A 25,000-nucleotide genomic window follows, 5' to 3' on the forward strand; every position below is an offset into this window, starting at 1 on the left:
ATTATTTATGCATAACTAGGCTAATTGTAGCTCAACATTTTCCGGTATAAGCTATTGGTTATATTTCACACATATTTGTGTAAATATTTTTTCGACATTAGGAAAATGTTTGAGTAAAATAAATTTTCTATTTAATGAAATTTTCATCGTATATTCACATGTCTTTAATCAGTTTTACGTTAATATTTTTGTTTTTACAGAAGCAGCAGTGGGTTTGGCGGATCCTCAGGAGGCTCGTATAATGTTCCATCCTCATCTTACGGTGCTCCATCGAGTGGTGGTGGACAAAGCTATGCCGGTAATGGTGGTTATCAGTACTAATATCCCGGAACGATTGTGTAGCGAAGCGAGCGATACTGCCCTCCACCTCTCTTCACTCGATATTCACACGAAAAAGCACGTGGTCGCATGTTTTACAATATTTTTTTACTTTATTGTCTCATCCCTTCGCTGAGATCCACCGAGTGTTTAGTGATCTATGAAGAAATTGAAGAACTATCGATGGGAAAAATCATTGCCAACGCTCAAATTGCATTTTTAAATTACCGAAAAGAATTAATCTGAGGATGTCGTAATATCAGAAATCTCCGGAGACTCGTTTATTTTTGATAGGACAGGAAAAAACTGAATGGTAGAATCAATATCGCTGCAGGCGCTCTGTTCTCCGACGGGAGAAGATCCATCACCGAATGATTGCAGATATGCCTGTAATTTATTTATTATGTAAAGATGCTTTTTTTTGTACTAAATAAAATAAATAATAAATATGTTGACCGCTGAAAGACACAGTAGTTTTGTTTCTCGTAGATAAGCTGCTCGGCCACCGCTGACAGTCGGTCGATTTATCGATTAAACCACATCGGATACTGGGAAAGCATGAATAAGTGAGAGGTCTTTTCTGTATCCCCTATGCAGTTAAAATACTAATGTATTGATGACATATGGGAAGGCACTTTCAACAAATTGACAGGGAAAATTTACCAAAAATGATAAGTCAGATCTGTGTTTTTATACACCCTTTATTCGTAACATTGACAATCAACATATTTTCCTCTCGTTCAATTATACATATTAATATACACATATATCGTACTTTAGGTTTTGTCTTATAGATGTTTATATTACAGTATTTCAATTGTAACATTTAGAGTATATGACTTTATTGCGAGCTCCTCGATCAGCCCTTAATCTATTCATTTGTATTTTTATATTTTCATATCTATTTCAAACTCAATGATTTGTGGGTAATTGTTGTCGGAGCTCGTTACCACCACCCAATGGGTATTAAAAAGTATATTCCACTTTCATTGCTATTACTCAAATACATTTTCATTTTTTAATTGTCGTTATTCGGCGGAGGCAGCCCCTAGACTCGTTGCTAAATAGGGTGGGAGGTTAAGTGAAATAATGAAACAATATCCCACCCTGGCATTGCATTGCTCTTTTAATATTACATTAAATATTTATCCGGAATATTGACTGCAGCACACTCGCGATATGTTTTATTACTTTTTAATCACAATTTTGTGATATTTGATATGTATAGATCTCTATTCCCCTCCCAAGTAGTACACTATGTATGCACTATGATAGTTTCATTATAATCTCTCCCCTTTATCACCACCTTTTTCTCTATTGTCGCGCGTTAAAACACGATTCACGATTCACGATTCACGTCGTAACCATTAAAAGGACGAATGATCGCGATTATTATTTTCAAATCGTTTGATTAAAAACAATTAATCTCATGAAGTGACTTCCCGAAGACAATGCGAAATCTCTGTTCAGGCCATGTGTGTTGAAATAATTGTTAACATAATGAGAGTTAATTGAACTAAAAACAATGATTCTGAAATTTCCAAGTATAATGGATAATATACACTGATCGAGATCCATAATCAATGGTGAAAGTAGTGCATAGAATAATTACGGCTGCGAACAACATATAAAAACATATGGAGAGCAGATCTCTTCTCCCCCTATGATTCTCTCACAGTAGTTTCACTTTGTCTCCAGTTGAAACTTCTCTACATTCATAATGAGCGCGCGATATATTAATACTTTCGGCTCTAGCTGTTACCCTTGTAATAGATACTTGGTAACGCCTTCCATACTTATATTGCTTCTTTCAATTATCAAAAAATCAATTATTACGCCTTTCCTTAGATCTAAATTCCGAATATATATTCAACAATCAATTCGAACAAATCTCTTTGACGTAGAAAAAAAAAACAAAACAAAATCGTCATAGAGTTATTGAAAATCAAATGAAAACTATAATCGTCTTTACGTAGATAAACTGTCAACAGTTTTCAACGGCACTATAAATGATCAATTATATTAAAGCGAATAAGATAATTGATGATTTATAAGTTTCTGGAAATACTAAAAAATTAAGAAAAATATATTTCGTAATAGTATTATACTATTCTTTTGTCACAGTGTCACAATGATCGAACTCAAAGTAACAATAAGGATGAAGATAACAACGATGACATTATCTTAATCAGAAATTACAATTGATTATTAATAAATACCAATAGCCTGTCCTATATGCACGTATGTCAGGTAGTCTTTTTCATAGATATGTTAACAGTAATGCATTTATGCACATTAAGGTACACGTATACGTGGCTAAACTGAAGCCAGTCAGTCAGCTGATATTTTTTTTTAACTGCACATAATTGTCATATTTATTATTATCGCTCATTGCTGAAATCACATATTCTCACGATATACTCTATAATCATAAATAATGAATATTTATTTATTTATAACTCCAATATTTTTTCATATACTATATCATAAATACAACTGATCGTCAGGTCAATCGATTCATCCATCAGATGGCACTGCTAATCACTATTTGCCATATCAATTTCACGATGAAAAATCGCTAATTTTAATTAATTATTATTACTATGGATTTAAAGACTTTGCCGAAAAACGCACATCAGAACCATAAGGGAACTGCGAAGCTGGGTCTCAGGAATACTCTTTTAGAGGGAAGAACATTTTGCAATTTACCAGTACAAAAGCTTTCCATAGTACAACCTAACTAAAACTCGCACGTTTTTTTAACAACACTATATAATATATCATTCTATATATTTGCACTGGGCTAAACTAATTCAACTGATCAACCCTTTACCGTACTTGATAATACTGAGCGCTCAATTCATCGGGAAATTAATAATGACGTAGACTTTCGCATTGACTTTCACATTGAATAAAGCCTACTGGAGAATAGTTGATGATAGAATGAATCGATAACCATCGGATTCCATATATAATTAATTCTTCTCAAGCTTGAGTGGTACACCCTAAGTATGTACAATATTGGTTGTTGGGTGTATGTGTACAATATATATCTCAAAAAATAAAACAAGGAAATCACTAGGCCTAATTGGTAGCGCGGTGTATTCTAGCTTTTGCTGTGACTGAATGAGAGTGTCACCATGAATTCCGAAGATGAACAATACTGTGAAATTGGTGATTCAATGATCACAAGTAATTTCCATAATGAGCGGAGAGAGCTATTATTGTACGGCTCAGAAAATAAGAAGCCTTAATTTTCGAAGCTTGAGCCACTCAATCATGACTCCCCGTGGAATCTCTCAACGACAATTGGAAAATATCGTTGAAAAAAATTTTAAAAAAAATCCGCTACATTAAGAAGTCTATAGTAATGTTGGTCAATAACAGAACGGAATTGTCGAAAACAATATGCATTATGAATGTGAGAAAGAGGTACAAAAATAAAAAATGAAAATAAAGGATCATATAATTGTAGAATATATAACATAACAACCGCGCTACCGCACTTATTGTTGGTCACAGCTTGTGATCACGAAACCAAGTGTACATTAAAAGGCAGTGCTATTATGTGACTGTCGCGCAGAACCACTGCCAACTGGACCAGGATGATGACTACCCATGCCACCTCCACCACCAGCAATTAATCCTGCACTAGCAGTCACACCTTGCATACCATCGCAACTTGGTTCCATGTCATAGTCCGGCTCGAGTGCTGGATTAACTCGTCCGTTAGACTCGTCCTTGCTACCATAGAGCCTCCCAGCTCCAGCAGCAAGAACGGCCATCTGTTCCCCTTCAGCCGGATCTGGCCCAACGCGCTCAACATCTTCAGGTATATTGACAACACACCTGAAAATATCATAGCCTGGCGCCCATCGACCGGTCATAAAGGCCACGTGAGTCACATGAGACACTCCGATAAGTGTTACCAGTGATGTCAACATGGCCATCGTTCTAAATGGAAACATTTGAGTTTTTGTCGCTTCATCATAACCCGGAAAGTATATTAATGCGGGAAGACCTATTACACTTTCACCACCACTTAATCTAACAATCATTGCTGTCAAGTATGCCGCTAAACTGCCATAAGTATTGCAATAATCTTTGAAGTGTACGACCATCAGTAGTTGTGGAAAAAGGATGACGTAAACGAGATCTGAGCACATTGACCAAAGCCCATAGATTGATGGTATCGTCAAGGCCATCGCTGTACTCAGGATACCCACCACGCCTATACCCACCCGCATCACCCAAATAATCTCCATCTCTGAGGCCTGTTCGCATCAATCAATCAATGCGTTGATTAATTCACGTGGATCTTTGGGCGTTCACCTGCACGTAATTACAACAAAATTACTTACCCGCTGTCTGAATATAAGCTTATAAACATTTCTCGCGAACATGGAACTGGCCGACAGAATACTACTGTCAGCGGAGGACATAACAGCCGCTGATACAGCACCAAGACCAAAAAATGAGACAAAATCGGGTGTCAAGTACTGCAACACCATTGGCAGGATCATACTAGTTTGGTCTTCCTCGAGCGGCCATGGGCCCCGATAATTTGTCCTATTCCAAGCTGTAACATACACGGATAGAGTTTCATTCATCGGGGAGGGTGAGTTCAATAGAAGAGAGGAAAAAAATAACACAAGCCCGAGGGATATAACATGGATACTTTGCCCAACAACACTACATCAAATACCAATGCAAGCCCTCGAATTAGTTACGGCAACGCTGGTATATTTACGTTTACCCGAGTAGTATTACTACACCACCGTTATTCCCCTTCAAGCCATGGAAAGCCACATGTTCAGAATCTCACGGTATTGTATTTTGGCAGTGGGGTGACAAGGGTGTCTCTCTCATTTCTCCTCATCTCTCCCCCCCCCCCCCCCCCCACCGTCAAACTCCCTCTGGGTGCTGTAAATACCAGCAGCGGGAGAATTTCACTCGTTTCGCTCTCCAAACCAAATGTCAAGTAGTTGAGAGCTAAAGGGGAGTGGGTGGTAATAGTGGGAGATGGACGCCGCTCACCTCCGGCCTGCTTTTTCATCGTAGGGTCGAGGGGGTCTGATTCAATTCCCCAAGGCTCCTCGAATGAAGAGACACCCCATTTCCATTGGAAACCGGTGAATAATAACTCATAAATGCCCGAATTTTTCTCTAAAGGTATTATTCATGGAAATATAAAATGGAGCGACGAGAGGAAAATATTAGAGTGTGGGTTCACTTTTGTACATTGCCATTGTCTGGGTTAATAGTATTAAATATTCATGGTGAAATTGTACATACCGGTTCCCTTGGCGATAGCGCCGATGAGGACTGGAGGTATTGCCATGAGGATACATCCAACTGCTGCAACATAACTAAGCAATTGTGCTCGTCCAGCTGTCTTTGATGAAAGAACACGCTGAAAATACACCTGCCATGGTATCCCACCGAAAATAAGAAGAAGTCCGTAGTCAAGGTAGTACCACAATTCGCTGGATTCAACATGACCAATCCAGTCTACTTCGAGTGAGCTCAATGGCTGGACTAATGGATTCATCCAAGCAAAGGGAATACACATCCACTGTAGAGGAAAAATCAGGAGATTTTGATTGGCAATAGCAATGTATTTAGAAATTGATTCATTGACGATTGAAGGCATTGGACATTATGAGAGCCAGCCATTCATTCAACGAATGGGAATCAAACGGGGGATATAGAAGAGGGACTTGTAGGGTTTTTCCATTTCTCCTACGAGGGGGGACAAATTGTGTAGCACAGTCACGACTTCACGGATTATTAGATTATAATTTCTGGCACGTGTCTCAGGAATTGTCAAGGATTCCTTAAGAATACATGTGAATGGAGTGATTGAAATCTTGATAAATATAATAGGGTAATCCAGATGGAATTACTTACAAGTCCTACGAAGATGCAAAAGAGCTGGATGACATCGGTGTAAGCTACGGAGTAGAGGCCACCAAAGAGCGTATAGAAGACAGCGATACAGGCGCTAAATATAATTGAATGACCGTGATCCATATCGATGATAACAGCTATTGTTGCACCAAGGGCAGCAAGAATACCAGCTGCCCAGAAAACCTCACCACATAATGCCGGTAGAAATAATAATCCACCCATACGTTCTCCAAAAGCATCCTGTAGAGGATCCAACATCGTGATGTACCCCTGCTGTCGCATCTTATTGGCAAAGAATATACCACCTGAAGGAACAATACCGAGGGACAACTGTTAGGTGACAATTGGAAGGGTAAAATTAATGATCCACCAATATCAAGGAGAATTACCGAAGACGAGGCTGAGGGCATAACCAAATGGCGCTTGACACCATATAAGCCCCTTGGTGTAAATAACCTCGGCAGTACCATTGATATAGCCACCGCCAACCCACGTTGCTGTCATAGTGAATATACCGACAAAAAGGCCGATGGAACGACCAGCCAGCATAACCTCCTCCTCGGAATCATTGCCAGCTTCCTTTTTCCTCGCTGCCCATATTCCCACACCCAATATGAGAACATAAAAAAGTCCAATTGATATAACACCAGCTACGTTGATCATCTTCGGTGAGGACAGGTCTACTGGTGTTAGTTCAAGCTGCCGTATATGAAGATCGGAGAAATTCGGTAAGCGATCCGATTTTTGGACGTTTGTAAACCTAATTTAAGGGCCATTGGTTAGTTTTCTTAAACATCGTCAATCATCGAGAGATGGTTGTCGTTGTCAAGTACCTCTGTAGACCCCGCGGGGTACAGTCACGCAACAGGGGGGGACAACCTCACACCACTACTGGCGGCATATCCTGGTGACGGTCCTTCAGGACGGCCGATGATAACGGTGGATTAGATGGGCAGCAATCGCCCCACCTGAGCGAGGTCTTCTGGGAGGGGCTATTCCTTGTTCTAAACGCGAGGCCGCCCATGGGCTCTGATGGCCATCGATTTCCGCCCAACTCGCTGCTCCTACTTTTCACTGTACAGCTACTTTTAATGGGTTTTATCAAGTCGATCAGATCGTATCTTCTTTTTTATTAGCAAAACATATGGATTTGTGCAATATGACGCACTTCCATGAGATGATTGGCTTCCTGTAAAATCATTGGAATTCTACCATCAAATGTTTGATATTCGTCAATTATTGATTAATAAATAAAATGAATGCTATGATGAACAATAAGCGTAATACCGCGACCCCTGGTCTTATCGTTTGATCTGCTTGTTCAACACCCGTCGGATTTAGGATGGCTGATAATCATCATTGTACCTCATATTTTCCCCTAAACTCACTTTACGATACAACACGCCTGACTACTTGACGAGGATTAATTGTCTTCAACAATGAAAAACCGATGTCAAAAACTGATGCTACACATTCAAAACTACATGAGGAAGGGAGAAATTCATTACTGACTAATTAATCAGGAGAAACACTCGAACAAACCCTGTTACCATGACCTTAACTACGTGCAGGTGCGTAGATCGATTTATGTTGAAACATAAGGCTTAATCGTTGAAAATAACTGAAAAAAATCAATGAGCTATGAATATTGAAAAGTACTTACTTTTACAAAGATCATATCTTTGGATTTGGCTATTCACAATATTTTTCTTGAAACACGAGCTTAAAAATTGGCAAGTCAGCTAATTCTCATGTAATTTCACTCAGTAAATGTCTTAGGGGTCAAGTAATTTCATTGAATGTAATTTAAAAATAACATTGGCGTATATTTTTTGACCGTTTGAATGTTGAATTTTTGGAGCGCTACCCTTATGCACTCCCTAGCGTCGCGGCGGCCTCCCCGCACTGAAGGCACTTGGATTGTCTCACTTGTTCCGTGGCCGAGGACCGCCAGAGGGAAACCACGAGCGGGCGTTGCTATTGATTCGGCGCTCTGTGACGTCACAAACACTAAAACAGAGAGTGCCTCCTTATCGTCCTGCTCTACCCCTCTCCCACGCAAATTTACCGAACATTTTGGAGCGGGGCTTCGTAATGGGGTGAGCGCAACGGAAGGCGGGGACTAAACCCGTCAGAAGCAGGCGTCTGCGCGACGTCGTCATATAAATTGGTGGCGCCACTTGACGCTAGATGATAAGAGTGATAATGTGTGGGCGCTATCTCTATTCATCGGGGCCAGGAAACTCTACGTTGACCCCGGCCATGGGGATTATGGAATACCGGATAGATTTTCGATAAACAGAAGAGCACGACTTCGTATGACTGATGAATTCATTCAGGGGGTGGTTGATGACTCCCAATGGGTCATGATGGATTTTCTTTTGGGGAGGGGTGTGTGCTTGGGTAGTATTTGTAGTTAAGGGCTTGATAGAGGACACATCAAGGTCACCAACTTACTACCTTGAAAGCACCTCAAATGAATTTAAGTCAAGAGATTTACAGGAGTTGTAAGATAGATTCTCCTTTTTTGGTCATTAGTTTTATCTCGGCAGGTCTTAATACTTGGATGAATTTACTTTTAAGACATTGGAAAAAAGTGATCCAATGAGACTGATGATATTTATCGACATAGAACGAACATGTTATCATAATTTCAAATTTGGAACATAAATAATTCATTCTTCATGTATACATATAACAACAGACCTAGGCAATATCTCTCAGTAATTTTGTGATTGGTGTATATGTTATGGAGAGCGTGTAAATGGAGGTATTATTTTTAAAAAGTTAAAAATAAATATCATACAATTTACTGGTTATTCCTTCTTCATTGTAGACTCCATGAATTTCACCTATATAATTTATTTAATTCACAAACGTCCGATGTATTTTTAATAAATCGTGATGTTGAATTCGTGTGTGTTAAGAGTTGATTAAATTAAAGAAAAAGGCCAATTGTGGCGTACATTAAATATACGTGATTGAACGCGTTGTATGAACAAAAAAAAACAGCATAATGCCGATAGAATCAGGTCTCGGTGATGTTCCTTCATATTTCCGAGTTTAATTGATGAATAATAATCGACAAATGCGTCAATGACGAATGAATAATAACAACGCCGTTATCATGGGGAATGATGTGAAAAAGTCAAATGCTCTGTAACCAAGTAAATGGAAAAACATCGACAGACATTAACAATAGACACGTGTTGCCGAAAAGGGTAACACTATAATCGGATTCAGTGAAAATACATTGCCAGTACTCATTAACTGAAATATATATTGGTCGGGTAAAAGAAAAAGGGCTTAGCACTGTACCGTTGAACTCAGTCACTCGAGAAAGTCACAGACATCTTTTCCCGAACACGAATATACAACAATATTCATCATGAACCTCATCCAAGAGAATGATGTTCTTACACAACCATGCACATGCATACGCCCAATCTTTAAAGAAACGAAGGGAGATTCTCCTTGTCAAGATGTATTGTCCACCTACACGAGAAATCGAATTAGGTGCCCATTAAACCTGATACGCTGGCAATATAATCGTACCTATCATACGGGAGACTTGAGTAATTTCATTAATTGTGGCGTGATTGTAGTGAAAATTATGCGATTGACTTAATTGAATTTATTCCCGCAATAATACCTTGTGCCTTGGAATTATATTCTCGCGCATCAGAATTAAATATTGTAATAATGAAAATCAAAACATTGGAAAATTCTCCTGATGAATAATAATGGGTATTTATTTTTAGTTAAAACAATTCATGCGCTGTATTAATTTCAACATCATCAACTTTTATTATTTTTTTTTTATTTGCTCAATATAGTCGTAAAATTGTTGGTAAATTTTCATATTTTTTTTTTGCAATCATTTTTGTTTTCAATACCCAATGATTTGAAGGCAACATGCAGCGTCATCTGCAGGATAAATGATAAATAAGGTAGTTCTTATCATCAAACGGTACATCTTTCATCAATCAAGAAATATACTTTTATTTTCATTGTTAGGTGACACTGAGAAACAGCACAAAAAATTCAAAATATTCGAGACAGGAAAATGAACAATCGCATGATGTAAAAAAATAGTGCAAGGAAAATTTAGCTTGATGAACAAAGATCCTTGTTAGAAAGTATTTATTTAAATATTTATGGAAATTGAAAATCTGCATTGACTGGATTTATCCGAAAAATTCCATTATTCAATTTCGAAGTAAAATTCTAGAGAATTGATAAAATTGAAAACGAATTAATTCACATACCAATTATCCTCAAACGATGATTAAAACAGGCGTCGATAATAGGAGATGACACATGAGAATACAGGGGTTTCATATTTTTAAAGGTGCAGAACTTTTTTATTTTTCTGGATAAGTTCAAGTGCTCGGAGAAAAGCTTTGTAATCGAACTCGAACCGCATTCCCCTCTCGATTGAAAAACATTTATGGAGAGTATTGAGCTCCCTTGTGTTTAACAACTCCAACATTTTTCTGACCGACAGGGCTTTCATCATCTGGTCTTTTGTTATTGTTCCAATATTTTCTTTATCAAAATCCTGAGACAAGAAATTTTTCAATCGTTTCCCAACAGAAAAATATTTGATTTTTCATCAAGCAAACCTTGAAAACATCTTCCAAATTGTGATTTCGAACTCGAGCGAGTTTCTCCATAGTTTCGACTATCGTCTGTCGTTCTTCAAAATTTAAAAATCTTTTCGACGAAGCAAACGATGGAACATACTGGACAGGCACCAGCAGTGGAGATTTCTCAAGAGCTGGCGTTGTAACAGCTTCTTCGACAACATTTCCAAATCTCTCGTACTCCACAAATCCAGCTCTTCGATATTTTCATAAAGATGTAATTGATATTATCTACATATAGTATTGAGGATGCATCACTCACCTCAGAGGAGCTTTGAACATATCCATTATGGTTTCGAGTTCAGTTGATGTTAAATTACAACGAATTTGATCCATACCCCTCACGAAATCATTTCGGCTAATGACAAGTTCATTGCGCGGATCAAAACCACGGAGAAACTCGGTTACCTGTACAGAGACGTTAATTCACCGGAAAGAAAAATTTATATTTATTAGTAATGTTTTCAATTGTTTAATTTCAATCAAGGCAATAATTAAATTGACCTTTATTCTTTCTCGAACAATCTTCGCCTTGATCTTTCCCAAGACATGAACTATTTCCCTTTCATCTTGGCAAGGGATGGCTAGCGCCCTCTCTGCATTTAACAGACGCTTTTCTTGCAGCAATTTTTCATAAAGAGGGCTGGTTATTGTTAGGGCTTCGAGTGCTTGGAGGAATTGCGCGTAATTGAATCCCATTTCGTCATTATACCTTAAGAAATACACAAAATTGATTTATTTCTTTGTAATTATTTGCCAATCAAATGAATCACTTGACTGATATATTTAGTACCTCTCTTCTAATGCGAAAATTTCTTTAGGGGACAGTAAAATAGTCGCAATTGCGAGGATTTGTCGCAATTGGCTACGCGACACGTGACCATGATTCAGTCTATAATAAATGAATATTTTTCATAACTGATACGTTGGATTTTCATTTGACAAGAAACGAAGATTATGATTTTCTCAAATAACAAAAGGTAACTGACAAAAATTTTACCGATCATAAACTTGGAAGAATTCCTTGGCATTAATTCCTCTTTCATTAAGCCTAAACCGAATTTTCTGCAAAGTCTCTTCGCACAATTGTCTCATGTCCTTTGTTACACATAGCCACTCACTTTGACCGAGTTTCGCCAGATTTTTTACCGCAGGGGGTGGCAAATCGATCTTCAAGCATGGATCCTTTTCCAACTCTTTAACAGTGAAAACTAAAAAAAAAAAAATGATTAAATCCATCTCCCCAGGGGAAACGCGAGAATAAATAACTCGAAATTAATAAAAACTTTGCTGAAAAAAGGATTCGAATTTCACTTTGATCAATATCGTTCTCAAATATTTTCCACATGACACGTGTTGGATCACTCGGATCGAGGTAAAATTTCACCAATTCCTCAATTTCGTGTTCTGTAAGGTACAAGTGACCTAAAGACGATACTTGAAAGGAATCCAGCCCACTTCGGAATTGTAATGGACTTATGCGACCCACGTTCATTTGATCGAAGGGCTGTATGATTTAAAAAAATGAATTGAATGCGATAATTGCAGCTCACATGAAGAAAAAGATTTTTTTAAATAAAATCTTTAGTGGTAAAATCCACGTTTTCCTCGGAAAATTAAAAAAAATAACATATAACATATATATTTATAATAATAATGGAATTATGGAGTAAAAACCTCGAGAAATGTATGAATACGAATTCGTCGTTCCAACACATGGCGTTGAATGCGCCGTATCACTTGTATCAAACCCATTCGTTCTCTCGATCGTTTCATGCCCGCATGAAACACGGTGTGTTTCCCAAAGGCTTCACTTACCAACACTTGTCCCACTTCTGGCCGCGGAAGCTTTGGCAATTGAGCTGAGATAATCCGCCCTGGGAATTGATCCAACAGCTCCTAAATTTCGGATAGATTGATTTTTACAAAATTTTTTGAATTCCCCTATTAAACAAATGCAAATACTTTCCGTATTTTTTGTCTTAGCAAAACAATCAATTTATACCTAAATAATATCATCTAAAAAAATTTATGATTTGTTACACATATTTCTCACCCTTTAATTAACAAATGTGATAATACTATAATTGTGGAAAGTATTTGGATGTAACTTTATTCATTCAGTGGACGTGAATAATTACTCCAGAAACGTGCTGAAAACCGTGATCGTTCATGTAATTTTGAGCATCGTCAATGGCCTTAAGGAATGCCAGATAATTGAGTGTGTATCCGTCTTTAGCAAATCTCTTCACCAGGAGGCTAAATTCATCATTCGCCAGGATTATACCAAGGAAATGCAAAATTCTTCCAAAATGCGCTATTGTTACAGTTCCTGTATTTTTCGATAGCTGTGCTGGGATAGTAAATAGTAAATACAAGGGAGTATTAAATACTAAATACTAGGTAGATAAATCTTTTACGATTTCATAATCTTGAAAATACGGCCTGAGAACTAGCGTCCTCTTCCTAACATTGGCAGAAATCTGAGTTATGATAAGATTTAATTTTCTATGCTCGGAGCAGCTCAAACGATTGACACCCAAAGGTTCCTGCCACTCCAATCCAGTTATGACTGGTCTCGCGGTAAACTTGGGAGCTGAAAATAAATGAGCTCCCATCATCATCACAGTGATATTCAATGATAACCAATATCAATAATTTTCTCTTCATTTTCCGTTACCACTTTCGTAAATAACTTCACAGAGTTGTGAATAGATAATCCGGCCGTCCTGAATGCTGAAATAATCCGTCAAATCGGCAATTTCAGGATCAGATAGACCGACGTAGTGCCTCAAGGGGCCTGTGAGAATGGCAATAAACTTCGTCTCTAAAATGCATAAAAAAAAATTTACAGCGAAAAGTCCACCATCGATATGATATTCTGTCCTTTTTTTTCTTTCTGCAATTATTATTTTTTATTTACGATACTTCTCTATTGATATAACAATGCAATGATCGAGGTACTCAAGTAGTCTTATTATCTAATATTTAACAATCATATGAAAAAATATAATTTTTATCATTGCTGCTATATTCGGTCCATATTGAAAAGTGCTTTTTCGTTTACATGTAAACGAAAAGCCTAAACTTGTGAGCGAAAACATTTTATAGGGGTTTGGGGGTCTTATACCTGAAGTCAGACCATTGCCATGGGGATCCAGGGGTTTGAAGTAATCCCAGAGATTCAGGTCAATGCGGAAAACTGCTGCTCGGATTTTATTGCAGACCCTCCAGACATTCCCAAATTTTTGATTCTAAAATTATTGAACAAATGTAAATGAAAATTCTTCAATTAATACGACTAATTGCAATAGCGTCAATTACTTCCTGTGAGGTCTTCATCCTTCACCTGAATGGCTTCGATAAATAAATAAATATGAAAAATGAATTTCTCGTTAACCTACAATTTACAAACGAAAACAATTTTTATTCCTCTCTCTCTCTCTCTCTCTCTCTCTCTCTCTCTCTCTCCTGAAATGAACTAACGCGCTTTCTTTTTTTTTCTATTTGATTGATTTTTTATTCATTGCATTTATTCAAAGATTAAGTCATAAATATAGCAGAAAGTTTATGAATAATAAAATTAGTTATTTATTATGTTGTCGACCCTACAGCCGAAGTCAGGTATATCAAATCAAGATACATTTTTATTTTGGTTTGTATATTTTATACAATGAGCCCAAATAAAACACAAAATCGATGTTTTTATTTGGAGGACGCCTCAAAATAGAGATGACGCTGGTGTTCAGATAGACTCGACGGAAATAGCAACCGGAAACCACGCCATTGAATTAATGTTAAAAGGCCGTCATTCAAGTATTACCCCTGTGATTAAAAAAAAATTTCATCCTCAGAATAATACATCACTCTCAAGGATAAAAAAAAATTTACCTAAGCTCTTGATAAAATGCGCGCTATGTTCAGTTACGCTCTATTGATTTTTTTTTCATAAAAAAAACCACAGCGGAGGAAATGACGCCACGAAATTGAGCGCGCTCGTAACCGATTGGTCAACTTATTCCATTCCAAAAGTATCAGCGTCACTCATTGGTTGGTAATTGGAACACAATCGCTCTCTAACGACGTCTTTTACAAGCTGAATCCATCACACGTTACAACGCTCATCGATCGGGTATTCAGGGGTGGCTGCAGTACCAACCGCTTTGGTAGAATCCGAATATTTCTTTAATAAGAATGAAAACTTCAATTTACTGATATAAATTATGAGCAAACCTTGATAAAAATTGTACAAAAAAAAAAAATACAAATTATCAAAGAAAAAAAATGTTCGCAACAATTTAATTCAATATTGTTGCACAATTTCCGGTGGAACCTTCCACGCATATTACATGAAAAAAAATCCATCGACATGATTATTGCAGATTACGAATGACTATTGTAAAAGGGAACATTAATATCGCCTTGATAATTAAAATAATATATGTTAAAAAGATGTACAACTTAAAGAGATTTATTCTAATATTTCACACTTCAATAATTATTTCGGAAATTTAATTTTTTTTCTTAATGGTAAAAGGGGTTTCACACTTTGAAAGTACGTTCCTGAGAACTGTTCTCTCATTGGTCGCTCGTCCAGAAAATTGTGAGGTGGGCACCAAGAGACCAATACCCTTACCCACAATGCACTAGGCTTCGTCGAGTCTCGTGAATGTCGAAGTGACTGGTCGTTTGGCCGTTCCTTCTCCATTCGGCAGCCGAGGCGCACGGACGTCTATTTATTGTTCAACCGAGTTCCGCGTTTCTAGTGATTGGTGTTTCCTTGATTATCTGCTCCTCACGAAGTTAACTAAACCGATATACTTTGCTTGATAAAACTAATTCGTTTGCCCAAGTGAATTAGCTGAATTACGCGAAAAAAAGTTGAGCAATTGAAAAAAATTAATTTCTTCGGTTGCATAAACAAAGTTTGAACAATGGCTGATCAGGAGAATAAGGACTTCAGCGAGGACATCGCCGACCAGTCATTCGAGCAGAACGGCGAGGCTGAAAATGGCGGCGGCGGTGACGCCACAGAAAATGGACAGGATTCCCAGGAAGACAGGTAAGATTTTTCATAAATTTTTTTAACGGGTTCGCTCTTCTTTTCCATTCTTAATTTCCCTCTTGTGACGTCTCGTCCTTCCAATAACTCGATTACCATGAATTTTATTAAGGACTCGCTTGAGACAAAATGGCAGACGTGCGTTGTCGCTAGCGAGGAATTGATTGAAAATCCAATATAAGCCAATGACGGAAAAAAATCCAATTTCATCGGCATTGGTATATCGCGTGTCTGCTATTTTTTTACGAGTCATGGAAGATTGTTAGCTCTTTGATGAGTGACTGGTCATATTTTTTGAATTCACGGGATTTTTTAATATGGAAAATTGTATAGACTTTGTGGAGACGCGGGACATTGGGCCGGCATTGGGTTCCGAAACGCATCTCACGAATGAGATGATGAGAAGGCGCAATAATAGACTTTATAAAATGGCTGATAATAGCGGGAGGTTTAGGTCACGTTGCGAAACATTTCTCAATTAATCACGACTACTTTTTGATAATTATTTCGTAATATCATTTTCTTTAATAAAAAGAGAGCAATTATTTAATTTATATACGCAACGTTTTCGTAAATCTGCACATGAATTTCTAAGGCCTGTAAAACCCACTATTTGTTAATTGTAACGCGTGATAAGTAACGATTTTGTTAAAAGAAAAAAAAAATCATCAACAGAAGACAATAATTTCGCACTTATCCCGTGGATTCCATTATGTGAAATGATAAAATTTACAAATAAATTGTTAAAATAGTCTGTAAGAATTGTACTCTCATCGGGCGGGGTCAAGGTTTCTCTTCTATTTTCTATTCCACATTTTCAGCAATCACAATGTTGGATTCACTCGACAGCCAATTTTATTGTATTTCAGTCGCTATTTATCTCCAATTGTTGCAATCTAATATCTCTCGTGTTAATAACTCCACAGCAAATACACGTGATAATATAGAAAAGATTGAGTAAATAAATGACGGGTAAGCATTTCTTAGATGAATAATTTTATAGATTAATCCTGTTCAATAGGGAAAGTGGATGCAATCTTCAAATTTATTGATTAATTGCGATTGATTTGACAAAATTAGATGGATTAAAATTTCAAGTGTTGCATCCTCTCGCCCGTTAATAAAACACAAAAATTGTGCAGATTTAAAAGCGGAGACGTTGACGTTACGGGAAAAAACATAGATTACAATTAAACAATGGCCGGCGGCTCTCCACATCATATCATTATCAAATCTCACTCCTTCTACATGAGTTTATCGATCGAGAAGATAAGTCAAGAAATTATTGTAAGCCATTCTCTCATTATCAATAATGCATTTTTTTTCATAGGAAAGAAAAACCATTTGAAACGTTAAAATTAATGGATTTTGTCTTAGTACATAGTGTAATAATGAAAAAAAATCTTTGTAAATGTAATGTAAAACACCTTAAATTCCAGTCCTACCTTTATGAATGAATTGATTGTACATGATTTTAATAAAATTTGTAAACGATATGATCCTGTCAATCGGTAGATAATTTATGATTGAAGAGAACGTGGAAATTTATCGGTAAATTAATTGTAAACCAAAAAATGTTGTTTCTTTTTTTGTTTTTTTATCAATTTTTTTCTCCAACAATAGATTTTCTTTTGGATGATTCATAAATGTTATCTTTGTGCCAGCCGTAAGAGAGTCAACTGCCGTGTTTTCATTCGATTGCAGCTGAATTTAACTGAATCAATTGTCGAGTAGAACCAATGGAAATTGAGAAAGCCCGCAAAACGATTGATTGCCTGTGGGATATCACAATAGAGAGTATCTTTGAAGCTTTGTGATAAAAAAAAAAAAAAAAATTAACTATCATCTCATCGTCAAGTATCGTCGCGGCACAAGCACTGGAAGTTCGAGTCAAAGTACTGTTTCGCACAGAGAATATGAAAAATACAAATCACCTTGCCTGCTGGGTCACGCAGTAGAGTTCAATTGCATATAGAATCCATAAATTGAAGTGATTATTTTGGGGCGTGACCGAAGCAACAGAGTCACTAGGGCCAAAATGAATAAACAAAAAAAAATCCAAACAATGCGAAAAACAATTATTGTCAACAGACTACGTGGAGCGCCATTAACCCAGTTTATGTGGCTTGGTCTGCAGGTGGCAAACGACCCAGTGCGAATATGGGCGGGCGGCTCGCAACTGGCTTACCGAGAACCTACCGACAACTCTAAGTACCGGCGAGTGACTGGTGCCCACGGTATTTATCACCAGCCCTAGATGATATAAAAAAAAACACAAAATAAAAACAGAAAGCCAAAAGTTCAATGAAACAGCAAATATAAAATTTTCTAGTGAAAATGTGAGATTAATCCACCGCAGCTTGTGTTCTGAGCAAAGGTATCATAAAAATGGGAGGAAAAAGGGCATCAGCCCTTGATGCAATTGATCAAATACTTATTTGCCGATGAATTTCTTGATATATTTGTCGAGTTCCTGATATTTTGAGAGAACAAATCCTGGGTATTGTAATGCGATATTATCTTTGCCACTTGTAAGAAACAATTATATGTCAAGTCATTTTTAAGAGATTACGAAAAAAAAGTATTCCGTGGATTTATTTTTATAACATTGCTATATTTGTAATAGAGTTCCAGTTCAGAGTCAACCCAATTATCAATTCCTTTGGGCCTATCAGCAGTTCAGAGTATACTATTCGTTGATTATGTGAATGAAAAAGTTTAATTATTGTTTTCCTTAGGCGCAGCTGTGTGGCAAGTTGGCAACTGGAGTTTTGACATAATCAATCAAATTTTTCCATTATTTGTTTTTTATTTTTCTTTTTAGAAACTTTTTATTTGCTTTCCTCATTCTATTTTTTTTTTTGGTTTTTCATCTCGTTATTATTATGACTTCTCTATTGGCTAGGTACTTTATTCTTTTAGGGGTCCGTTGTATCGAATATCTGTTGACTGTAATAATATATTTTGTCATCGGCGCTTCTCTTCAAAATTTGTCATTTAAGAGAATACACTTGTCACTATTTTCCGTAATGTGTTATGGAGTCATCATATACACCGTCTATAATTTCTTTATTTAGTGTGTTAAGAAAATAGAGATAAAGTTAATTAATCACATATTCTGTTGTTGTAATAGAGCTGAGAAATGTGAAAGGGAATCCTAATAATTCCCTCTTTCCCTCGCTCTCTGTGCTCGCTGTTAAATTTATTCTTCTCCATTTGTTTCTATTTTTAACAGCAATTCAAGATCATTCCAGGGGTCAAGTCAATGTTCCTTTTTCATAATGGAATACTTTTATTGAGAGATTATATATCTTTTTTTGTCTTTTTTGGCTATTTATTTTTACTTATCAAAATATTCGAGAGATTTTATTATAGAGTATATGTCACTTTACGATTAGATTTTATTGTTTACATTTGTCTGATAGTGTTTTTGATTCATTTGCAGGTCTGGTGGCGGAAACAATCAGGAATCCCTGAATGACAGGTACTTAATCATTCAATCAAACTGATGCCATTATTTCATAAAATTATATGATAGTTTTTTCACTTAAACCTTTAACAACAATTATTTATTCATTTTTTTTCTGTTCATTCAGGAAATTGTTTGTTGGAGGTCTCAATTGGGAAACCACTGACAGTGAGTACCATTTTTATTGATCATTATTTATGGAGCTTGAGAGTTTTTCTCGAAACTAAACTCGAGAAAAATCGGCAATGATGTATTTTTATCTTAGGACACCTTCGGACAACAGAATGGCACTGTTGTATGAGACAAATAGATATCTGAGCCTAATTTTCAATAAATAATTAATTAGTTTTCGAGATCAATCCATATGAAGCCGTAAGATACGTATTTTACAATAAGATGTTTTATTTTTCTAGAGGAACTGAGGGATCACTTCGGTGCATATGGTGAAATTGAGAGTATCAATGTCAAGACAGATCTCAACACAGGAAGATCAAGGGGCTTTGCGTTTATCGTCTTTGCCAAGGCTGAATCACTAGACAAAGTAAATATTTTACATTCCACGTTTTTTTTTTCCTATCAATTTTTCAGATTTATCCCCTTCAAAATGATGATTTTAATAGTCAGTTCTGCTACTGAGTGCAAGTGAGGACAACCTTGGCTGCTGAAGTTTTATAAATATTTCCATATATTGGTTTTCTTTTCTAACAATAGACTAACAAGAAAATTGCGTTTTTGTTAAGATTATACAAATTAGTGACCACATCGTCAACAGCAAAAAAGTTGACCCGAAGAAAGCCAAGGCACGACATGGAAAAATCTTCGTCGGAGGACTGTCCACCGAGCTGTCTGATGATGATATTAAAATGTTCTTCTCTCAATTCGGCACCATCGTCGACGTCGAAATGCCATTTGATAAAACGAAGAATCAGAGGAAGGGTTTCTGCTTTATCACATTTGAATCAGAACAGGTGGTCAATGAACTCCTCAAAACACCGAAGCAAACCATCAATGGCAAAGAGGTAAGATATCTGTTAAGAAAAAAATTATCTCAATAGGGAGAGATACGAAAATATTTTTTTCATTAAAATAACTTGTTGATATTTCAATAAATAAGTTAATACGATTATCGAAATAAGGGATTAGATAAAAAAATGAAGAAATTTAATTTTTTTTTCTTTCTCTCCATTCGCAGGTTGATGTCAAGAGAGCTACACCGAAACCCGATGGTATGGGTGGAATGAGAGGTGGTGCCGCGGCTAGAGGGGGTCGTGGAAGAGGCCGTGGGCGAGGTTTTGGTGCCCAGGGAGGTTGGGGCCAAAGCAACTACGGCGGTGGATATGGATACGGCCAGGGTGGCTACAGTGGTGGATACGATGGCTACAACTACGACTACTATAACAGTGGATACGCACCCTACGATTACAATGGTTACGGTAATTACAATACTTATTAATTTTAAGGTCTTTCGATTCTTCTTCATTTTTTTTATTACGTGAATTATTCTCGCGTCAACTGCAGTTCTGTTTCGAATTTTCCGCAACAATCAAATAGAACGATCTATTGTTGCAAAATATGACTAGAAGACTGCGTTATTTTATGATTTTTACTGCTAGAATATGCCCAGTTGTATGCTACATTCAGTGATTAGGAAAAAAAATGCATTATTTAAATCTAAAGCTGCAATTCTTATTTCAGAATGTCTGCATTTTTTAATCAATAATAAAAAATGACGGTGAATGCCATTCCATTTTTGTAACACTTGTATAGGATAATCGAATCAGTGTCATTAATCCATGCAAATCCAAGTATATCTATTTGGACACCACTCTGATAACGAACTCGTAATTATAAAAATGAAGGAAAAGTGAACAGCACAATGAGGGGTACAAGATGAAAAATCGAGTAAAGCCCATTCATTCCTGCTTATCATCATCATTCACCCCAACAACTCTTTCCCATCATGCATGAAGTCTATATTTTAATCCTAACCTTTTTAAAAATCGCCAATAACGTGATAAAAATAAATTCAAACATCAGATGACTACGGAATAGATAACGAATGAAAGCAAAATAGTTATAAACTGCAGTTTATTTCTCCTGTTTTAGACATAGTCAATGTAAGTTCAAATCTGTTTTATCCAGGGATATTCTGGTATTAAAATTAAAAGGAATTTCCATTTTTCGATTAACATCGTAAGATAGAACCACATTGTTTTACTGTTGCACTTCTGTCAAAGTCTCTGGAGAACATTGCAGAGGTAGTGGAGTGGAAAGAAGTTGAACTTTTTTTTTTTTCCATAAAGAAAATCATTGACAAGACCCATTTATTAATGCTTCCCATTTGAAACGAGTGATTTCCAAAGGAAATTTCTTCTAAAATCAGTCGTTATAAAGATAATCTAACCGTCAACACACCCGTAAAAATTTTACGCTTTTTTAAGGAGTTAAATTTTCATTTCTCAACAAATGTTCCACTTCGCCACCAATCCTTATCTAAACTCCTTAAAATCATAATTTTTACACCGAGATTTCAGAGGAGAGCAACGCCAGACATGTCCAACCGTAGACAACTTCACCATAAAATCTAATCAGAAATTTAAAAAAAACCCCCCCCATCGAACAATTAAATAACTAAAGCCTCTCTTATACCGTGTGTTCCATGAAAACGGCAGACGGCTATGGCTATGGCGGGGGTAGTTACGATGGTGGCTACAATGGCGGGCGCGGTGGTGCACGGGGTAAAGGTACGCAATAGCGTTCCTTATCTATTGTTTTTGTTCACCCTCCATTAAAAAATCGGTATCAAATAATTATCACCTCTCCATTTTTTACTTTATCCCAATAAAATACCTGTTCATATATTTCTCTGTAATCCTTCGAAATACCACAAAAAACGTATTCCCTCACAACCGTAATGCCCCTCAAAGATCGATTAAAACGAATAGTTAAAAATAACTAGAGCATCATCTCACCCATACACTTGCATGAATCCGCTTCTCCCTCATTCACATCGTAACAGCAGCGCTCTATCTTTCGATGAATAAATATTTTACAGGACGTACACAATCTTCAGACAACCTATTCATTGAAATATCTCTCATTCCTTCCCCTTAATACTTACCACGTGGTTCTTCAATTATTGCAAATTATCAATTTACTGTTTCTTGTTATCATTAAATTTTTTAGTTGATTTTTTGAGTTATACACCCTTATGGATAAATTTCAATTCACTCCTTTAATGAATACTACTCCGATTACATTTCTGGTCATCATTTTTTGCTGTCATTAATGATTTGTATGGCCTTCTCATCTGTTATATCTATTATCAACATTAATTACATTAATTTTAATCGAGTAGAAATTAAAAAATGAAAAGGCCAGAATGTGAGAGGGGTTTGGAAAAATAAACAGGGAGGTATATGAATTGGGACGCAGCCTACAGCTTACTACCTTAGCCTGTAGCCTCTATGTAGTCAAATATTTTCTCTAGTGTTCTATTTTGTTCTCTACATTAATTACAAGAGAAATCAAGTGAATTTTCAATAATAATTGAATTAATAATTTCATATACGAATTGACGATCCATGCAGTGTGCGTGTGGTACTTTTTTTTTGCATAATCAAATGGAAATTAGTTTAAATAGTTTAAGTGACTTATTGAGAACATGTCACCAGAGTAATCGTTTTTAATTAATTATAGTTAATGGTTCTTGTTCACAATTTGTTTTATTTATTTTTTTTACGATACAAAAAATTGAGTTAAGTTTAAAATAACTTCAGTGGACGGTGTAAAGGGGGGAATGTCCATGAAATTGGACTAACAGTACGACATGGGTGTGTTTCAGGAGGCTCAGGCTACGGCGGCAAGCAGAGGGGTGGTGGTCGCCAGAACCAAAGGCACCAACCCTATTAATGGAATATCATTAATCGCGACATCAATGCTAATTGGCATTGTAACCGCTGGTGAGTGTCCCCTTAATCTTTCCTTACCACCTCATTTATCTAAAGAAAAAAAACAATAGAAGTACGTCGAGAGTGGAATAAATATAAAAACAAAGTCTAATACTTGAAAAAATTATATTAAAACATTAAAATAAAACATTTTATTCCACTTGCACAAAGAATCAAAAATATTCATTGAGTTGAAAAGCTTGTCATGAATCATTTTTTCCGCCCCTTCCCCCTCCTTCATTTATTAACTTTTGCCTGCTGCATGAAATTTCCTCTTCCTTTCCCACTTGTTATAAACATTTTGTAAATTTATTATGAGTTAACATCGAGACCTGTATTGTCAGTATCACTACATGTATTTTTTTTTCAGATTTTCAAATAATTTTTTTTAATTTTTTCAGGCTCCCTGCTCCATAAATCTCACAACTCGTCGAATCATCATTCCATTAAGCCTCGTCCTTTTCAACTAGAAGACATGCAACAACGCAGACTAGAGCGTAAAATTAATTTCGACCACGATGATGATCTTAAGCAGAAGAAGCAATAGCTTTGTAAAGCATTGATCAGTCTTTAACTTTCGTTCTTTCGTCGTTCATAAATCCCGCAACAGGAGAATTAAAAAAAAAATGTTTGCTCCGTCATTTCAGGTGGCTTATTTTGTTTACATACATTAGTTCAAAATATTAGAAATTATGAATTCACTATTTCTCTTGATATGTATTAATATATACATACTGGAGACCTACATGTGTTTTCTAAACTGTATTTTTCTCCCTTATCACCTTTATCTCTCGTCTTTTGTACAAATTCATTGAATTCGCACGAGTCTCACTACTTTCAGTCACTTCATAATTTATCAATGGTTTCAAGAAATAATTAATTGTACCTTCTCTCCATCCATCATTTTGTACAAAAGATGCATAGATTAAGTGCGAAGAAGGCCAACAATTGTATGAATTTGTCTAATCATTAAGTGACACAATAGTAAAACAATAATTACGATGTGAACGTAAAAAATGATTGAAGTAACCGACGTATGTCCCTACACCTTTTTTTTTTTAACAATAAGATTATTTTAATTTTGTCTATAATTGATATTTACTACTACTTCTACTATTACTACTACTATTAGTGTTTAAGTACGCAGGCAATGTACTTTTTACCGAAAAAAAAAAATGAAACCGAAAAGAACAAATTAGTGACAATTTCTACACGTAGAAATTGTTTTATGGTTACGATTAAGTACAACGTGTCGTAAAAAGAATAATTGCTTCCTTATTGCTAAGTTGATAGAATTAAATAAATTCATTTTGTGTATATAGTTAATGTTTCTAATTAATTTTCCTAAACCACTCCAATAAGTTCTTTTCTGAAGCTTAAATTTGGTTTTTCAACACAAGATATGAATAAGGTGAGTAGAAGATACACCAGTGGCGAAAGGTTAATTTACCCCTAAATAGTTGATCATGATAACGCCCTAAAATAACAAAAGCATTAGGAGTAGTGAACCATCGAAAGCATACTCTAAATTGATAGAGGTGATTGTTTAGAAGAACTCTAGCTATAGATAAATTATAAATTATTATAGTCAAAAGTAAGAAAAGAGGGAAGTATTGAATTTGAGTAGCTAATCAACCGACATACA

At 36.2% G+C, this 25,000-nt stretch overlaps 4 protein-coding genes across 16 annotated transcripts in view; 2 read left to right on the plus strand and 2 right to left on the minus strand.

Annotated features, from left to right (window-relative positions):
• LOC135167627 (pro-resilin-like) overlaps nt 1–458 on the plus strand; it is a 32,448-nt gene extending 31,990 nt beyond the window's left edge. For all 5 annotated transcript variants that reach the window (XM_064130998.1, XM_064131000.1, XM_064130999.1 and 2 more), the window contains exon 9: nt 201–458. In XM_064130998.1, coding sequence (XP_063987068.1) covers nt 201–321 — 121 coding nt within the window. In that variant the 3' untranslated portion in view covers nt 322–458. The remainder of the gene's footprint in view (nt 1–200) is intronic.
• Nucleotides 459–987: 529 nt separating this feature from the next.
• Nucleotides 988–8,271, minus strand: LOC135167620 (high-affinity choline transporter 1). 2 transcript variants are annotated; one of them, XM_064130983.1, is made up of 7 exons: nt 7,892–8,271; nt 7,062–7,417; nt 6,618–6,988; nt 6,229–6,533; nt 5,614–5,893; nt 4,680–4,897; nt 988–4,592 (listed from the first exon to the last, which is right to left on the minus strand). In XM_064130983.1, exons 3-7 carry the CDS (start codon nt 6,889–6,891, stop codon nt 3,867–3,869), a joined length of 1,803 nt encoding a protein of 600 aa, XP_063987053.1. In that variant the 5' UTR covers nt 6,892–6,988; nt 7,062–7,417; nt 7,892–8,271; the 3' UTR covers nt 988–3,866. The 2 variants fall into 2 exon arrangements, with proteins under 2 accessions (XP_063987053.1, XP_063987054.1); XM_064130984.1 differs by having other exon boundaries at nt 7,062–7,436.
• A 2,039-nt stretch (nt 8,272–10,310) lies between these two features.
• LOC135167617 (uncharacterized) lies at nt 10,311–14,309 on the minus strand. Its single transcript, XM_064130975.1, has 13 exons — nt 14,199–14,309; nt 14,005–14,128; nt 13,555–13,701; nt 13,295–13,470; nt 13,016–13,222; nt 12,552–12,773; nt 12,189–12,381; nt 11,875–12,085; nt 11,668–11,766; nt 11,379–11,586; nt 11,137–11,282; nt 10,854–11,070; nt 10,311–10,789 (listed from the first exon to the last, which is right to left on the minus strand). Exons 1-13 carry the CDS (start codon nt 14,214–14,216, stop codon nt 10,574–10,576), a joined length of 2,184 nt encoding a protein of 727 aa, XP_063987045.1. The 5' UTR covers nt 14,217–14,309; the 3' UTR covers nt 10,311–10,573.
• Nucleotides 14,310–15,556: 1,247 nt separating this feature from the next.
• Nucleotides 15,557–24,676, plus strand: Sqd (squid). 8 transcript variants are annotated; one of them, XR_010299892.1, is made up of 9 exons: nt 15,557–15,936; nt 19,382–19,420; nt 19,533–19,573; nt 19,819–19,946; nt 20,146–20,424; nt 20,598–20,832; nt 22,078–22,149; nt 23,250–23,367; nt 23,757–23,897. XR_010299892.1 is itself a non-coding variant. In XM_064130994.1 (8 exons), the coding sequence occupies exons 1-8, from the start codon at nt 15,809–15,811 to the stop codon at nt 23,900–23,902; spliced, it is 1,074 nt and encodes a 357-aa protein (XP_063987064.1). In that variant the 5' UTR covers nt 15,557–15,808; the 3' UTR covers nt 23,903–24,676. The 8 variants fall into 8 exon arrangements, 4 of the variants coding, with proteins under 4 accessions (XP_063987064.1, XP_063987065.1, XP_063987066.1 ...); XR_010299891.1 differs by having other exon boundaries at nt 15,558–15,936; nt 20,598–20,838; XM_064130994.1 differs by lacking the exon at nt 23,250–23,367 and having other exon boundaries at nt 20,598–20,838; nt 23,757–24,676.
• The last annotated feature ends 324 nt before the right edge of the window (nt 24,677–25,000 follow it).

The sequence above is a fragment of the Diachasmimorpha longicaudata genome, chromosome 11, assembly GCF_034640455.1.
Source record: "Diachasmimorpha longicaudata isolate KC_UGA_2023 chromosome 11, iyDiaLong2, whole genome shotgun sequence".
NCBI lineage: Eukaryota > Metazoa > Arthropoda > Insecta > Hymenoptera > Braconidae > Diachasmimorpha > Diachasmimorpha longicaudata.

Bases quoted from the DNA above. Each gene is read 5' to 3' on its own strand.
- LOC135167620 (XM_064130983.1), bottom strand. From the start codon at position 6,891: ATGATCAACGTAGCTGGTGTTATATCAATTGGACTTTTTTATGTTCTC. The intron at 6,534-6,617 runs GTAATTCTCCTT...TTGTTCCTTCAG, and splicing joins TGCCCTCAGCCTCGTCTTCG to GTGGTATATTCTTTGCCAAT. The intron at 4,593-4,679 runs GTAAGTAATTTT...TGATGCGAACAG, and splicing joins AGCTTATATTCAGACAGCGG to GCCTCAGAGATGGAGATTAT.
- LOC135167617 (XM_064130975.1), bottom strand. The intron at 12,086-12,188 runs GTGAAATTCGAA...TTTTTTTTTTAG, and splicing joins TGAGAACGATATTGATCAAA to TTTTCACTGTTAAAGAGTTG. The intron at 10,790-10,853 runs GTTTGCTTGATG...TTCTTGTCTCAG, and splicing joins ATTTGGAAGATGTTTTCAAG to GATTTTGATAAAGAAAATAT.
- Sqd (XM_064130994.1), top strand. From the start codon at position 15,809: ATGGCTGATCAGGAGAATAAGGACTTCAGCGAGGACATCGCCGACCAG. The intron at 19,574-19,818 runs GTGAGTACCATT...TTATTTTTCTAG, and splicing joins CAATTGGGAAACCACTGACA to AGGAACTGAGGGATCACTTC. The intron at 20,425-20,597 runs GTAAGATATCTG...CTCCATTCGCAG, and splicing joins AAACCATCAATGGCAAAGAG to GTTGATGTCAAGAGAGCTAC.